Source organism: Tenrec ecaudatus, chromosome 16, assembly GCF_050624435.1.
Source record: "Tenrec ecaudatus isolate mTenEca1 chromosome 16, mTenEca1.hap1, whole genome shotgun sequence".
NCBI lineage: Eukaryota > Metazoa > Chordata > Mammalia > Afrosoricida > Tenrecidae > Tenrec > Tenrec ecaudatus.
The window spans coordinates 77,567,720-77,585,926 of NC_134545.1; the positions used below are offsets into that span (position 1 = coordinate 77,567,720).

An 18,207-nucleotide genomic window follows, 5' to 3' on the forward strand; every position below is an offset into this window, starting at 1 on the left:
ATTCTGTTTTTAAGCTCAAATACATTCATCTTCTCGGGGCTGACAATTGCTTAAGAAATAAATACACTGGGGGTGGGGGCTTATACCAAACAAAGAACAAATAGAGTATAAAATATTGGCCACTCTAATTAAATTAAACGCTCATTTCCCTCCTGAGCGCAGGGCCTCTTTCTTCCTTCATGAGAAAAGAGTGGATCATTAATTATAATTAGTTATGTAAAGCCCCTCAAAGCCTTTGAAAAAAAGCATATTTCAGAAACTGGAGACCAACTAAACCTCTAGTCACGTGGGGTGGCGGTGGTGGTGCTGGTGGTGTGTGTACACTGGTTCAAATATAGTTGGTCGATTTTGAACAGAGAATTAAGAGCCGACTGTGAAAGTCTACATAAACAAAAGGCACATTTTAGATTTAAAGTAAAAGCGACTGTCTAGCAGGAGAAATTAAGCATATATCAAGGGGAAATTTACCAGACGTGCTACCAAACAGCGCTAGAGAACGCATACTTTTTGACCAAAGCCCTCTCCTCCTGCCAAAGCTATTCCTAGAGCGCCAGAGACACGACCCACAAAACGATTTCTTCTTTTGGATCCCCCTTATCCACCTGCTTGGAGGTATCAAGGCGACTAGAAATGGTTAACTGTGGCCAGCAGCAAAGAGCAGCAAACATCTCTGACAACCCACAGCTGAGTAAGCAAAGAGCTGTTTATTCACGAACGTGTTCCATTTGGAGACTGCCGGGATCCCTTAAAAGCCCAGGCACAATTTGGAAACTTCCTTGGGAGGGAAAAGACCTTTTACTCCCACCCCCGCCCCAATACACTCTCAAGAGACTCGGCTAGAAAGCGCCCGGTCCAGGCAAAGCCTACCCGCCGACACCGCACACCCGCCCCCAAGCGGAACCTCGCGCACCACAACAGCCGACCCCTCGCGGGGATTGTGTAATTCTCCAAAATGGGTTCAGAGAGGCAGAGGCTGGCCCAGCGTCCAGGGCTTCGGGGCCAGATTGCTGCCACCCACATCCTCGCTGCGGCCCGCCCCGTCGCTGGCGCCCGGGCAGCGGACCCTGGCGAGGAACGGCCCTTCCATCTCTCTCCCCTCACCTGGCTCAGCCCCACCTGAGGGCAAGAGGTGCGGGTGGAGGGGGGTGACGGGGAGAAACCGGCAGGGAGGCTGACCTTGTTGCTACTGACAGTCGAGCGACTCATCCTGCTGCTTCCTGGATAGCGGCCCGAAGGACATTTTCCCTCCAGAAGGAAGGAAACCGGAGGGCGCCGACCGGGCGGCGGCGGTGGTCGGGGCGGGCTGTGCAGCCTCTAGCGGGGACGGTCCGAGGACTACATCTCCCAGGCTGCTCTGGGCCGCCCTGCGTCGTGACCCCGGCGCGCACGGAGGCGGCGACTCTTACCTCACAGAGGTAGCTCCTCCGCCGGCAGCAACTCGGCGCCCGCGGTCCATGGACCGGAACCCCGGGCTGACGGGTAGGACCCCGGGTCCCGATCGCCGCCACCCTCCCCCAGTCTCCTCCTCCTTGCCTCTCACCGCCACCTCCGGACGCCCGCAGGTCGCGCACCGTCGCGGCCGGCTTCGTGGAGCCGCTCCGAAAGGCTGGGTAGTGGGTTCTCGGCTGCCGCGGGACTGAGGCCTACTCTGCCGCCGCCGCCCCTCAAGTGCTATTGTCCCCGGGCCCGGCGCCGACCGGGTCCCCTGCAGAGCGCCGAGTGCGCCGGCCCCGCCGAAGATGCCGGACCAAGCCCTACAGCAGATGCTGGACAGGTACGGCAGCTTTAGGGAAGAGGGGGAGCCGCGGACCGCGCCGCTGGCTCGGCCGGCGCCCGGCCTCGAGGCTCTTCCCGAGACGAGCCCAGCGTGTCCGGAGGAGTTCCACGGCCGAGAGGCTGTCGGAGGGGCACAAAGCCTGAAGTTTACGCTCGGAGGAGGGCCGAGCGGGCGGCCTCAGTTCCTAGCCCGGGAGCGGGACTTAGTTCAGGAGTGGGGCGCCTCATTTTGTGCCTTTTTGGCCGTGCGAGGCGTCCCCAATCCACCTAATTAGTTTGTGTTTCATTTCCTTGCCCCTCTCTCTCTCTCCACCCCGCAACTGTGTTGTAACGCGTTTGTCAGTGATGCCACTGGCAAGAAAGGACCACACTATCTCCCAGCGGGAATGTCCCTCCTCCAACTTTGAAAACAAACCCCGAACCAAACCGGCTGCAATCGAGTCGATTCCGAACCTTGCGAGCTTATTGAGAGCGGTGTTTCCCGAGGCTGTAAATCTTTACGATAAGGTTTTTGTGTACACCCCCTCCCCCTCCCCCTCCCCCCAACGCCCTGTGCCCGATCTCAAACTGTAAGGTCAGAATATCCACAAGGGAGCTTTAACGGTCAAACAGACTAGAGGTTATGGAAAACAGCCACAGGAATCCCAGCGCCAAACCGCGTACTTGATGAGATTCGTTGAGTTCTTTAAGGAAGTTTCAGCCTATGCTGAAGCCAGCTGCCCATTTTGGGGGGCTCTAGTAGTTCAAACGCGTTAATTGTGTAGTTGGCCCACTGTCCTCTGGTGTTCAAATTCTACTCCATGGGTTCTACCATGGTTTCCAGGACCCATAATACACATTTTTCTCCAGCCAGGTCGTCCATATAGCCAGCTGCAATGCATACATAAAGTTTGTGGACATCACTTGCCACCTTGTTCAGCAGCTGAAACAGCCCTTTGCAATAGATTCCAACTGTAAAATTCTAAAGAACTACTTTTCTTCATCGAAATTATACCCAGTTTAATGCTGTGTGGGTTTGCCAAACCCAGAACACAAGTCACCCAGGAGTACACCGCCACCCAGAGTGACGTAGATGGACATTTCCTTTGCAGCTTAGAATTTTCAGACAACCAATTTGATACAAGCATCCTGGTGGTGCTGTAGGGTAGGTGTGGGTACTTAACCACAAGCATGGTGGTTCAAACCCACCAGCCACTCCTTGAGAGAAAGGTGAGACTGCTTTCATAAAGATAAACGGGAAAAACACCCTGTAAAAGGGTCTCTATGAGCCCGAGTTGACTGGTTGGTGGTGGGTTCTTATATAAACTGATGAAAACCATGCCTTTAACCTTTTTTTTTTTTAAGTTAGGGTTATGGGTGGGTAATCAACCGTTGTTTCAGGCTAGCAATCTGAAATTGTATATCAACAAGATGGATTGACACTGACTGAAACAGTGAGCTCAGACATAGGAAGAAGTGGGAGGATGACCCAGAACTGGGCATTGTTGCGTTCTGTTATGGATCAGAACCTAACAAGAACCCCGTAAGTACAAGTAGTCTCAGGTTACAAATTAGATGTTAGGAATTGTGTCTTTAAGTAGTATTTGTAGTTATGGTGCATGAGGCTCTCATTTAGTTGTTTCAGTTGAAGATGGGCCTATTTTATTTAAAGTGAGGGCCAAGTTATATAACAAAAGTGCAATGAATTTATAAGTTCTAAGATTATGATAAGGAGAAAGATAGGGCTATTTACTCCCGTAAATAATTAGCAGTCTTGGAAACCCACAGGGGCAGTTCTACCCTTTCCTATAGAGTTACTATGAGTCGGCATTAACTCCATGGGCGTGAGTTTGGTTTGGTTTTGGAGGTTTGCTATTCTTAAGAATTGACTGGATGGCATTGGGTTTGGTTCGGTTTGGTTTGGTTTGACATCTTTGCTTGTGAACTCTAGAATAGAGCCTGGCACTTAGCAGATAATCAGTAAATATTTGTTGTGTAAACAAATGCTTAATTTTTCACATACTAGTTAGGTTGCCAACCACTAGGTCAGCAGTTCTTAATCACCAGCTGCACCACAGGAGAAAGACCAGGCTTTCTACTTCTGTAAAGAGTTTAAAATTTTTTTAAAAAGAGTTAAAATCTCAAACCCACAGGGGCAGTTCCACCCTGTCCAATAGTATTGCTGTGAGTTGGAATCCACTCCCCAGCAGTGAAATTTTGATTATTTAGCATACTGGCAAATTGTAATTTAAAACAAGTTTTTACCATATCAACACCAACTAATGGCAACCCTGTGTGTGTCAGAGTAGAACTGTGCCCCAAAGGGTTTTCTACAACTGATTCTTTTTTCCTAAATAGATGATTAGCCCTTTCTTCTCATGTGCCTCTGGGTGGACTTGTGGTTAGCAACTGAATGTATCAACTGTTAGTACCCACCCATGGACTCTCAATGCGTGCATGTTGTGTGTATCTCAAGTTAATTCTGATTCAGTATCTGTAGGACAAGGTAGGACTACTCTATAGAGTACTCCTGAGGCTGAAATTTTTATAGGAACAGATTGCTAGGTCTTTCTCTTGCTGAGCCACTGGTGGATTTGAACTACTGGCCTTTCTTCTTCTTTTTTTTTTTTTAACTACTGGCCTTTCCATTAGTACTGAACACTTAACCATCATGCCTCCATGGCTCCTCTTTAGTGTGTATGCTCAAACTCTGCCATCAAGTTGATTTCAATATGCCCAAAAGAGATCACCTACTGCCATTGCCAAGTCCAATTAAATACAAGCCTTTTTGACTTCGGGTGTTTTGTAATTGACTTTTCTCCCACTTCTCTTTTGAGGGCAGCTGCTTTCACTTCATGAAACTAAACTCTTAGGAATGTTCCTTTGTCTAAAAGCTGACCTGCCTGTGTTCTCTGAGCTGAAGCTAATTGCTACCACACAGATTCCTACTTATAGTGACTGCATATGACATCGAACTGCTCCTGTGGGTTTCTGAGGCTATATATCATTAAAGGAACAGAAAGCTTCATCTTTCTCCCAAAGAGCAGCTGGTGGTTTTGAACTACTGACCTATTGGTTAGTAGCCCATTGAGTAACCAACTACGCCACCAGGGCTCCCTTGTGTTTTTTTAAAGATCTCCATAAAAGTGAAGAGCAAAGTAGTCCTAGTGAAGTGTTTAAAACCTCCCAAGAATTAAGGGAAGGGGATTCTGGCCTCCATTACTGAAATAGGTGACCAATGCTGACTTAACTTTCATCTTCTGTTCCTTTTGACTTACTGTAAAGATTTTTTCCTATAAAATACTTTTATTGTTGTATTATATATGTGTATGTACACACATATACATATAACATACAAAAGTTGCCAATTCAACATTTTTTTCATGTATAGTGATATCAATTGCATTATTCATGGGCAACCATGACCAGTATTTATTGCTTAAGTTTTTCTTGGCCATAAAAAGATGCTTAGTGCTTTCCTTTCCCCCTTTCACTTGCCCCTGGTAAACATTATTTATAAACTTTAATCTTTATATATTTTCCTTTTCTAGATATTTAAGTGGGGCCGTAAAATACCTGCCTGTTTGAGTCTGACTTATTTCACTGGACTTAATGTTTTTTAAGTTTCATTTGTGTTTAGGGTGTGTCAGGGCTTCATTTCTCTTTATGGCTGAGTAATAGCCCGTTGCATGTACATACCACATTTTGTTTATCCTTTCATTTATAGATAATTTCCACCTTTAGTCTGTTGTGAATAGTTCTGCAATGAACATTGGTGTCATTCCGCGTTACAATCATCTGAGGAGCATTTTAAAATATGAATGGATGCTTGGATCCTACATAAACCCCACTAGATGTTTTGTGTAGGGTGGGCGCTAGGTATCTACATTTTCTAAAGCTTTCCAGATAGTTCTACTGTGGGTGAAACTATTGGCTTAGACACTGGGAAATTGTTTCATGACAAGAGTTGGTACAGTTTAGTCAGAAAAGCTTGTGATTTAGAGATGGAAATTATAAAATTATAATTTTGCCACTACTATGTGATACGTTGGACTTAAATTCTGAGCTATATTTCCTCATTCATAAAATGGAGGGAAAAGAAATATGATTATGGGAATATCCTATCTTACAAAGATGTATCAAATTAGAACATGTAGAAGCATTTTATAAAATAGTGAACTGTATTCATGGTAGGCAGACAGAAAATATAGTTATTGATCAATTTTCCCCCTATTGCCCGGGTCCTCTATTTTTTGTTGTTGATAACTGCTGTCCATTTGCCCCAGTTCATAGTGACCCCGTGCACAGATGAAATGGCTGCTCAGTCCTATAGCAGCTCCATGATGGCTTGGGGATTAGACCACTATGCTCCATAGGGGTTTTGTTGCCTGGTTTTCATAAGTAGATTGCTAGGCTTTTTTTCTTCTTTCAATCTTAGTCTGAAAATTCCACTGAAACCTATTCATCATAGCAACTTGTTAGGCTGACCCTTCATTCAAGATGAACACCCCTCACGTTTATTTAAGGAATAGTGACAGACCCAAATAAATCAGTCTCCCCAACCAAATTTACTGCCAGAGTCCATTCTAATTCATAGCCACCCATAAGTTAGAGTAGAAATGCCCCATGTGAGTTTCTGAGATTGTATCTCTTTATGGGAGTAGAAAGCCTTATGTTTTTTTTCTTGGAGCAGCTGGTGGCTTCAAACTGCTAAGCTTGTGGTTAGCAATACAATTCATAACCCATTACACCTCCAGGGCTCCTACGTCGGGCTCAAATTTCTTATGACAAATTTTGCTTCTTGTGGTGTCATGGGTTACACCTTGGGTTTCTAAGTGCTAGACCAGCAGTTTGAAACCACCAGCAATTCAGTGGGAGATAATAAGGCTTTCTATACCCATAAAGAGTTAGAGACTCCCCAGCTATCAAAAGATACAGCCTCTGGGGTCTTAAAGACTCGAAGATAAACAAGTGGCCATATACCTCAGAAGCAACAAAGCCCACATGGAAGAAACACACCAGCCTGTGTGACCACGAGCTGTAGAAGGGATCAGGTATCAAGCATCAAGGAACATAAAATCATATCATTGAAAATGTGGGTGAGTGCAGAGTGGAGACTCAAAGCCCAAGGGTAGCCAACTGGACACCCCTTGCTGAGGGGTTGTGGGGAGATGAACCAGGCAGGGTGCAGGGTAGCAACGATGAAACATATAACTTTCCTCTAGTTCTTGAATGCTTCCTTCCCCCACTATCATGATCCCAATACTACCTTGCAAATCTGGTTAGACCAGAGGATCTACATTGGTACAGATAGCAACTGGAAACACAGGGAACCCAGGACAGATGACTCCTCCAGAACCAGTGATGAGAGTGGCGATGCCTGGAGGGTGGAGAGAATGTAGAAAGTGGGAACTGATTACAGAAATCTACATATAGCCTCCTCCCTGGGAGAGGGACAGCAGAGAAGAGGGCAGGGGGAGCCATCAAACAGTGTAATATATGACAAAATAATAATAATATATGAATGATGAAGGGTTCACGGGGCGGGGGGAGTGGGGATGGAGGGGGGAAATGAGTAGCAGATATTAAGGGCTCAAGTAGATGGCAAATGTTTTGAGAATGATGATGGCAACAAATGTACATATGTTCTTGACACAATGGATGTATGTATGGATTGTGATAAGAATTGTACGAGCCCCCAATAAAAATGATTTTTTTAAAAAGAGAGACTCATAAACCCACAAGAGCAGTTCTGTTCTGCCCTAGGGTTGCTATTAGTCGTAATCAACAGTGAGCTTGGTCTTTGGGTGGCAGTTTTTGAGAGACAAAACTCAGTGCCAAAACTTGCCCATGTGTTTGCTTATTTCTTCAACAGAGGTTTTACTCTTGTGAAAACTAAGCAAACGAGTGAGATACAATATACTCATATGTTATGCTTCTAGATTAAAGGTTACATGTTTTATAGAGCCAATTACTAAATAAATTTATTGACCTTATTTAATAAATATTGAGTGTTTGCATATATTTTGTAATTTTTTACTTTATTGGGATCTCTTACAGATATAACATTCCATAGTTCAATCACGTCAAGCAGTATTGTACAATTGCTACCACAGTCAGTTTCAAAACATCTTTCTTTTTGAACTCCTTGATATCAGCTCCCCTATATCCCTTTCCTTTCCCTATCCCTTTGCCGCATCTTACACCATCGAATATACATTTACATACAATTCTGTGGTTTGCTCCCCTTGAGTGGGGTTATACAGTCCTGAGTGCTATCAGTTTCCCCATCCCACCCCCACTTCCCGTTTCTTCAGGGAACCGTTACTCCTGTTACTGTTTCTGAGGGGTATCTATCTTGTCTTTCATGTTTCAAATGATCTTAATTATACAAATGTACATAGTTAAGTCTAACATGATTAATGAGATAAAACAAATAAAAACCATAATAGTAAGGGGAGGAAATATTAAAGAAATAGTGGATATTTATGTGTTGTACTATACCGCACCCTGGATTTATCATCCCTTTGAGTGGTCCTTCTAGAGGGCCTGTCCAATTAACTTGCAGGTAGGTTTTGAGTCTCTACTACATCCCCACCCCTTCACATCAATTTAGTTGCTTATTTTTGAACTTCTGATATCTTCTTCTGTTGTGTGTTATATTACTCTAAGCCCTTGATTTAGCCCACATACCCCAAATTGCCCTGAATAGCGGCCTTAAATTCCTAGTAATGTTGCCTAAACTGCCGTATAAAATGAAGATTGTGTTTAATTTTAACATGAATCATCTGTTCAATTATACACTTAGTCTTTCAACATTTTTAAACTGGTGACATGAATATTGTAAATTGCTTTTCCTTTGCAAATAACTGACTTGTTTAATTACTTGTTTATACATTTAATTATTGCCATATTTGTAGCCAAAAAGAGCAAAAATGGGTGTATTCATTTTTGTCACTTTTCATTTTCATAATTAAGCAATTATCTACATAAATTCATTATCAGAACTATTTAGGTAACTTTGGCTAAACGAAATAGTGAGAAGGGGCAGGGTTTTTTCATAGTGCTTTAAATGATTTGGAGTGGCAAATATCATAGCCCTGAAATTATAACACTGATAAACCGTTAAACCAGGTTGTCTAAACCTTGGTTAGTTTTATTGCCACACATCTTTAACAAGAAACCTGCTGTTACATATTACCTTCTCTATCATCTACTTTTTTCTCTTGAATTTCTAAAAATTAGAATTAAGGAATATAGAGAAAACAAAGACTAGCCTAATAAACTACAGGAGTGAACCTCAACATTGAAGCCTGGACCTGGTTACAGTCATTTCTGAGAATTCTATTTTTGCTTCCCCGTGTGACAGTAAATACTCTGGACTTTGTTGAGGTTGTTCTACATCAGTTACTTGTACCTGGTGAGTAACCAAAGAATGTAGCCAGAGTGTCTCCAGAATAGCCAGAAGGAAAAGCAGGGAGAATAATCTACTCCCTCCCCTGCCAAAGTGAATTAGAATCCTTATGAAGGGGAAGGTGTTGTCATCCACAGATCCCTAGAGACCAGGGAATCCATACTCTGATAGGAGCATACCATGTTAACTCTGGTTTCTGTAACTGCAATTATATAAATCCGATTCTGGGCTTGTAAAACCACCTAAATTATTTGCTAGGCCACAATCGTGCAAAGGGATTGGACAGTTTTCTATGCAAATAAGGGTAGTGTGTAAATTAGATGATTGATGTGCTGAAAGGATTAGTCTTCGTGGAAGGAGTAACCTTATAAAAGGGCCAATTCTGCAGAAGCTGAGAAGGATAGGTGGGAGCGGAGCGTGTCCTCTGTACCTGGGGTCCCTGTGCTGAGGATATCCTGAAACAAGCAGACTAGAGTTGTAGCATTAGGCATGACACAAGACAGTGGTAACATTACAAGTGGTTGCCAAGGAGACTGGTGTAATATGGCTGCAATGGTATTTCCACCTCCAGAGTGAGCCACATCTGCCTTGGGCTTGCCAACCCATGGAGCAGAAGAGAACTGTCTGCTTTCAGGCAGGAGGCTTGCTGGCTAGGTGGGTCCCTCCAGACACTTGGTCAGTGGGTCAAAAGAGTTATAACATTGACGCCAGCAAGGTAGTGACCAAGAAGAAACTTATATGGCCAGTAAAAGATCCTGATAGTGCAGACATGACAGGACAGAGCTGAGCGCTATCACGGTTGAAAGTTGTCCTGATTACAAATTATGCTGTTACTTCAATTTGATCCTGATTGAGTTGTTAGCCTATTCAAAAACCAAAACTCACTGCCCCCAAGTCAGTTCTGACTCTTTACAACCCTGTAACCCATATGATCATGAGTATAGACTCTGTGAATTCTGTGTGGCCATTAAAACAAATGGTCATACTCAGCAGACAAATGGGGAAACAGCTAGCATCAGAATTGGGAAGAGTGTGGAAAGTAGGCTGGTCCAGCAAGATGGTGAACTAGACAGACACACTACACAGACCCTCTACAACAAAGACATGAGTGACTGAGTGAAGCAGATACAGGTGATAATCCTGACCTTCAAAGGAAAATAGTTAAAAAAAGGAAACTATAGAGAAGTGGATTGAGTACTAATTAGGAGTAGAAGTTGAACAAAGCAGGTCAGAACGGAAACAGGTGAATTGGTGGCTGGCCTGATGCAACACTTTTGGTTTGAACTTCTGCAAGCAGCATTCAAGGCAGTGACCTAATTTTTATAAGTGCACACAGATGGCTGTCAATGAGAAAAATGGATCCTTCCATGTTGCCCACACCCTCCTGGTAGCCAAAAATGTGACTAGCCCCAACCCAACAACAACCAGAGATACTCCCATCTCTACTCAGTCTGAGATTGGAGCCCTTACTGAAATTGAGCATTGCATACACAAGACAGTACAATAATTTTACTCACACAGCTAAGACACATCCATATTACTTTCAGGTTTTCCTACTGGGTGAGGGCCAGCACCCACTCCTGTACCACCTGATCATCAGTAGACAGCAGCTACCACTAAGCAAGCTCATCCTCACTACACAAACAGAAAACTGCGCACATACATTATCAGTTATACTCACTAGGAGCCAGAAGGCAAGATATACAATCATCAGTTAAACAAATACAATACCACAAAGTACTAAACAACAGTTAATTTCACTTCATACAAAGAAATAATACAACAATGGCTCAAACAGGTGTCCAAAAAATAGAACCAGAAGACTTTTGTTAGCCAGAAAAGGGACATTAGAAAAATGTGGGGAAAGGCACAGATGAAAAAAGAAAAAGCACAGAAAAAAATTTAGAAGAATTCAGGAAAACTTTTCAAAAACAAACTGAAATAAGCGACAAATTAGAACCCATACAAAGCAGCAAAAGGAATAACGGGTGTAATCAGGATTCCAGAACAAGAAAGGCCCCCAAAACAGCCCAAAATTCTCAAAAGAGTTATTGGAATAAAACTTGTAACATCTTAAAAGGCTAGAAGATGTGCATTTAAAAAGCTCAATGAATTCCAAACAGGATAGATCCCCCAAAAGAAAATCACCAAGACAGGATCATACTTTGTAAAGCCAAGTACAAGGTCTCATAGAGTCCCATGCCAAAGCAAATTGTCACCCCAAACCATTGCCTGGCTTTACCCCATGGGCTTCAGGCACTGAAGCGGGTTGCACAGAGAAAGAAAGTGGCGGGGGGAGAATAAAAGCAACAGAAGTAATTACCATTATATACACCAGCGTTTCTCAACCTTTGTGTCAAGACCATCTTGGGGGTCAAATGACCCTTTCACAGGGGTTGCCCAATTCATAACAGTACCAAAATTACAGTTTTGAAGTAGCAACAAAAATAACTTTATGGTTGGGGGGGGTCACTACATCATGAACTGTATTAAAGGGTCACAGCATTAGGAAGGTTGAGAACCTCTGTTGTACACTATTCTGCAATAATGATCTACAAGTAGATGCATGGATAAAGACATGGACTGAGCAGGTGTAGGAGGGTGAGTGTGTGTGTTTGACAAGATGTTCATAGATTTTACCTTTGTGGAAGAGAATTAGAGTAAAAATATATGTGTAGGTTTGACAGGATATTTGTACTTGGACATTTGCCTTTAAGGCGATCATATTCATGATTGTAGTGTAGCATAAAGGAAGTCAAAGTTATGAACACTTTGGGCAAAGCTAAGCACTTTGAGAGAATGACTGGACCTGAAGGATCAGCACCACAGTTTGGGGTGGGGCAGGGACTGGGGGGCACCAAGGTCAACTAGCATAACATAGTCCACAAAATCTATATTCTACTTTAATACATAGCAACTAGAGTCTTTAAAGCTCCTGTGTAGCCATATAAGGTGCAATTATTGGTCTCTTCCTGTCCAAATGAAAGAAGAGTGATGAAAATCAGACTCAAAGAAACACATCGGTCCAGTGGCCTAATAGACGCATTAGGCCAGGTTGACTAGAGAAACAAATCCAGTGACACACATATGTGAGAGCTTTCTATCAAGAAGTAATTAGGCATCAAGAAGAAAATGTCATAGCCCAGTCCAACTCAAGTCCCTCAGTCTGATAATAGTCTATAAGCCCCGCTTCAGCCTCAGGCAGCCACATTTACCATGATACAGAATGCAGGAAGCTTACAGGTCTGTGGGTGTAAATTCATGTGGATCCAATGGCGGCAGCTCTGGCAACAATCAGGTCAGCAGCAGGAAGGTGAAGGTAGGGTGGGAGTGGGGATGGAGGTGTTGTCCCAGGATGCTCATGAGAAGGCCACACCTGTAAGGAGTCACCATAAGGCTGTGATCTGATTGACAGGCTAAACTCTACCCTTATACTTTTTTTTTACCACTTTATATATATAATGTTTATGTATACATATAATGTTTATGAACTACAGTCAATCTCTAGATTGGACATATGACATATATACAATACATAGTATGAAATCCCCATGAAGTCTAGCATATATTAAAATTTTGAAGATCACATAATGGCTCAAAGTAACAAACTGGCTCTACTTTGCAACAATCAACTAGACACTATTACTATTTTATGTTTTTCTACTGCCATCAGATTGATTCTGGCTGTAGTACAGAGTAGAACTGAACCATTCCCTGTAAATCTTTATGAGAACAAATAGCCTCATCTTTCTCCCTCAGAGCAGCTGGTTTATTTGAACAGTCAACTTGAGGTTAGCAGCCCAATATCAAACCCACAGCAATACCAGAGTCCTATTATGTGAAAGACATTTTATTCTATCTGGAAATGTTTCTTTGATTTTTTTTTGTTCCAACAGTTTTATTGACACATAATTTACATCTCATACAATTCAATAGTTCAGTCATTTCAAGAGGATTTGTAAAGTATTGCTACATCAATTTTAGCACCCCCTACACTTTTATATATCAAGTTGACATGAAATTATTTTAAAACAACCAAAAAAAGAACTTATTTACCCCAAAGACCATGAAAACATCAGTATCCACAACTCACCAGAGGAATGAGATGGTCCCTGGCTACCACTGCTAACTGCTTTGAAGGGGATCGCATTAGAAGGCCCTGAATTGAGAGAGAGAAAGATGTGGAACAAAACTCAAAATCATAAAGGAGATCAGGTTGGCTGGTTGGTTAGAGAATGGTGAAATCCCCAAAATTAAGATCCTTTTATTGTACTTCAGGTCTGGAGTGGTACTTTCCCTAGTTTCTCTGTTTTCAGCCAAACAATAGGTCTATAAAAGGGACTAACACTATTGATGTGTGCGTACCATAAAACAGTTGACAATTTGGGAACAAGATGGACATTGTTTACCCAAGAACAAATTTGTGTAGGGTTAGCAAAAGAGGAATGTAGGCAGGTAAATGGGTGATGTTATGTACATTGAGGGGTTTGCAATACATGAGAAGAACAGATGATGAATTGTTGAATGTAAATCTTCACCAATTCACTATAAAAAGATTTTTAATGAAAGCCCATTAACAATTTATATTTGCTTTTAATTGTATTATAAAAAGCAGAAATATTGTAGATAGAATCTCCTTTGAATCCTATTCCCAATCCCATATTCTTGACACCCCCAACCCCACTCCATTATCATAAAATGGGTTTATATTCTTCCATTCTTCTATTTGTAATGCACTTGTATATTCTGGAGTCTGTGGAGGGTGCAAACAGCTAGTATGCTCAGCTTTTAACCAAGACTGAAGGCCTGAGGCCTCTCGGAAGAAGTACTGCCATCTGCTGCCAAAAAGCAGTCATTGAGAACACTGAACAGTTCCACTCTGCCACACCAAAGGTTGCCACGAGTCAGAGCTGACGCAACAGCAACTGGTATTTCTCTTGTTTTGTTTTTATATGTATCATAAATAATTATATCAATCAATAATTTGCTTTTGTTAATATATTTTTTTAATTCTGTAATATATGGCAATTAAAATAAGTAGTGATTACACATAGGAGCCCTAAAGGTGTAGTGGTTTGGCGTTGGGTTGGAATCTGCATTTTTGAAACCACCAGCAGCTGCTAGAGCGAAAGAATGTACTTTTACTCTTGTAAACATTAGTCTCAGAAATCCACAGAGGGGTTTCTATGAATCAGCATTGACTCAATGACAGTGGATTTTTGTGTTTTGGATTGGTTGCACATTGGACTGTGATCCCGAGTGAGCAATTCAAAACCAGCAACCTCTCTGAGGAGAAATAAGACCTTACATTCATAAAGAGTTACATTCTCAGAAGCTCCCAAGGGCAGTTCTACCCTGTCTTATAGGGTCACTTAGAGTTCGAATTGAGTGCATGGCAGTGAGGGGTATCTATACACCACCACCCCACCACCCCACACCCCACCCCACCCCCGCAAAAATGGGGAAAAGCTCCACTGGGCGGAGCTTTTGTAATACTCATTTTTACCACTAGAGCAACATGCTCTGAGTTAGTGTTCCAAATGGCACTGATTCTCACTGGTCACAGTGATTTTTTTTCTTAAAAGCTGTTTCACTTAAATCTTGTTTTTTGTGATGGCCAATTTAAAAGAGCAGCATGCAGCTGTGAAATTTTGTTTCCTGCTTGAGCAAAAATGCCAAAGAAACTGTTGTGATGTTGAACACAGCTTACAAGGACAGCGCCATGGAAAAAACTCAAGAACTCAAGTATACAAATGGTTTTCTTGTTTCAAAAATAGGTGAACTGTCAACTTATGACAAATCTCATTTTAGAGGTCCTTCAACTTCCTGAATTCCCAAACGGACAAAAATGTTCACAAAATTCATGCACTGGTGCTCGAAGACTGACCAGGGACCTTTGAAGAGATGGGGAAGTTACCTGGACTGTCTAGGAGCTCGGTTCACTGAATTGTAATGGGAGATTTGGGAATGAAAAGGTTGCTGCAAAATTTGTGCCTTGACTGACCAGGAAAAAGAGCATTGAGTAGAAACATGCCTTGCTTTGAAAGAACAGTTCCGGCTCCTAAGTGACCCAGACTTTTTCCACGGTCAGTACTGCTGTCGAGATATGGTTCTATGCTTAAGACCCCAAAGTGAATGTCAATCAAGCCAGTGGAAGATGCCACTGTCACCGCTCAAAAACGTTCATCACGTGAAATCAAAGATCAAGATGATGCTCTTTTTTTTTGATGTGAGGGGGATAGTGCATTTAGACTTCATTCTACCAGGTTTTGTTTTTTAAATCATTTTATTGGGGGCTCAAAACAATTGCTTTCTACTTAAGCCCTTGACATCAGTTCCTCATGTTTCCCCTCCCTCCCTGTTTCCCCCTCCCTCATGAACCCTTGATAAAATTATAAATTATTTTGTCATATCTTACGCTGTCCAATGTCTCCCTTCAGCCGCTTTCCTGTTGTCTGTCCCCAAGGAGGAGGTTATATGTAGATCCTTATAATCAGTCCCCCCTTTCTACCCTACCTTCCCTCCTCTACCCTCCCGATATTGTCACTCTCACCACTGGTCCTGAAGGGATCATCCATCCTGGATTCCCTGTGTTTCCAATTCCTATCTGGACCAGTGTGCACCCTCTGGTCTAGCTGGATTTGTAAGGTAGAATTGAGATCATGATAGGGGACCGGGGTGTGGGAGGGAAGCATTTAAGAACTAAAGGAAAGTTGTATGTTTTATCATTGTTATACTTTACACTGCACTCTGACTGGCTCGTCTCCTTCCTTGAGACCCTTCTATAAGGGGATGTCCAGTTGCCTACAGATGGGCATTGGGTCCCCAATCTGCACTCCCCCTCACTTACCATGATATGATTTTTTTGGTCTTTGATGCCTGATACCTGATCCAGACTGTTAAGCTTTCTGTTTAGAACTTCTGAAAAGATGGCATAAGAGTGTGTGACAGAAAAGGCCTGTTTTGTGGCAGAAAGGGCACTGGTTTTGCCACCATGACAATGCATCTGCTCACACAGCCACCTCATTGTGACAGCATACCTCTCTTGCCCCATGCACCTGACCTAGTTCTGTGCAAGTTCTTTTTGTTTTCAAGAAAGAAGAGGGACATGAAAGGACAGCGATTTGAGGACACAGAAGAGGTGAAGAAAAAAATGAGGGAGGTGCTACTAGCTATCCAAACAGATGAGTTTGAAAAATGTTTCCAAGAATGGAATCGCAGATTTGACAAATGTCTTTCTGTAATGGAGGCTACTTTGAAGATGATAAGGTTGTTTTGCAAGAAACAAATTAAATATACAGCTTTGGAGGGGAAATTCCAGGGTTTTTTTTGTGTGTGTACCACCTTGTATAATATATTCTGCTGTATTAATAATATACATTTATAAAAATACGTTCTTTTATTGGGGCCTATCATTTTTATTTTCTCTTTGTTATCCTTATAATTTGGCTTCTGTTTCCCTTTTTTCTCTTGCTGTTAGGTGCCTTCGAGTTGGCCCTCAACTCATGGTGGTCCTGTGCATAGCAAATTGAAATGCTATTTAAGACAGTACCATCCTCCTAATGGGTTAGAGATCTGACCGTTGTGATCCATAGGACTTATGCTGACTTATTTTCAGAAGTAGATTGTCACCTATCTGCTTAGTCCATGGTTTAGAAGTTCCTCTGACATCTGTTCAGCATCATAGCCACTTGGAAGGCTCCACTTAACAAATGAGTGATGATTCTGCATGTATTGCCTTGTCTGGAAATCAAACTGGTATCCCATGTGAAAGGCAAGCATCCTTGCTTTCTGAGAAAAGAGCAAAGAAGGAGAGATCTTATATCCCTAACTCTCTTACTTGGTTAGGTTCCAAAAGGCAAATCATACAAAAATGGAGGATAATCACATATAACTACCAAATTATATCATTACATAAGTGTCAAACCACTGTACCCTGTCACTTATCCTTAGCTCTACTAAAAGCTCCCAATAACAATCAGTGAACCTAATTACTTTTTCTGGTCTCTGTGCTCTTGACCTATTAGAGAAGAAACTGATGATCACCTATCTTTGTGATCTAGTCCCTCCGTAACAAAAGTACCACAAGTGGATAGTTTTAACAAATTAATTGTCTTATAATTTAGGAGGCTGGCAGTCTAAATTCAGGGTGCCAGGTCTAGAAGAAGGCTTTCTCTTTCTGTTGGCTGTGGGGAAAGGATTTCATCTCCTTTTAACATTTGTGGGCCTGGTGTTTCTTGGAGAGCTCCATATGTATTGCTATCAGACCTTCCTTTGGGTCTAGGAGGTTCTCAGCGCAATGACTCCTGGTTCAAAGAATGCCTTCTAGGTTCTTTCTTGGTAGTACACCTGTATATTTGTTGACTATCTCAATGAACCAACCTTTTGAATTTATAACAGTAGTAAAAATCTACAACCTATTTTGTGCATTGACAATCTGTACCTCACAATAATGAACATCAATGGGAGAGGAGAATAATGTTGGCGCCGGCTGGCGGGCCGCGCGTCGCGATGGGGTCCGGTGTGGAGTGCCTCTAGTCCTGGGAAACGGGGCGCGGCTGGAAGGGCGGCCGCCCCCTCGCCCGTCACGCACCGCACGTTCGTGGGGAGCCTGGTACTAAACCATTCATAGACGACCTGCTTCTGGGTTGGGGTTTCGTACGTAGCAGAGCAGCTTCCTCGCTGCGATCTATTGAAAGTCAGCCCTCGACACAAGGGTTTGTTAAAAAAAAGAATAATGCTGACTGTGATAGTTACGGTTAAGTGTCAGCTTGTCTGGGCCATGAGTCTCAGTGGTTTGACAATTATGATGGTACAATTGGCAATTATATAATGATGTACTCATCCTCTATTTTAGACCTGATGTTATCATCCTTCATTTTCTTTTAACAACCTAATTTTAGGAAGCTAACCATGTATGTAAGTGAAGAGTGAGGGTCGTGAAGTCTTCGGCTCTCTCTGATAGGTACATACATATCTTGACTTCCCAGGTGTTGGTCTTTGATGTGGCTTCTTTTAATCCATCAAGCATTAAAATA

The 18,207-nt window shown here is 42.6% G+C and overlaps 1 protein-coding gene across 2 annotated transcripts in view; it reads left to right on the top strand.

Annotated features, from left to right (window-relative positions):
- Nucleotides 1-1,399: 1,399 nt before the first annotated feature.
- Nucleotides 1,400-18,207, top strand: part of MARCHF5 (membrane associated ring-CH-type finger 5) — a 64,809-nt gene continuing 48,001 nt past the window's right edge. The window contains exon 1 of one of the 2 annotated variants that reach the window (XM_075533665.1): nucleotides 1,400-1,774. In XM_075533665.1, coding sequence (XP_075389780.1) covers nucleotides 1,740-1,774 — 35 coding nt within the window. In that variant the 5' untranslated portion in view covers nucleotides 1,400-1,739. The remainder of the gene's footprint in view (nucleotides 1,775-18,207) is intronic. The other variant, XM_075533666.1, reaches the window with a different exon arrangement.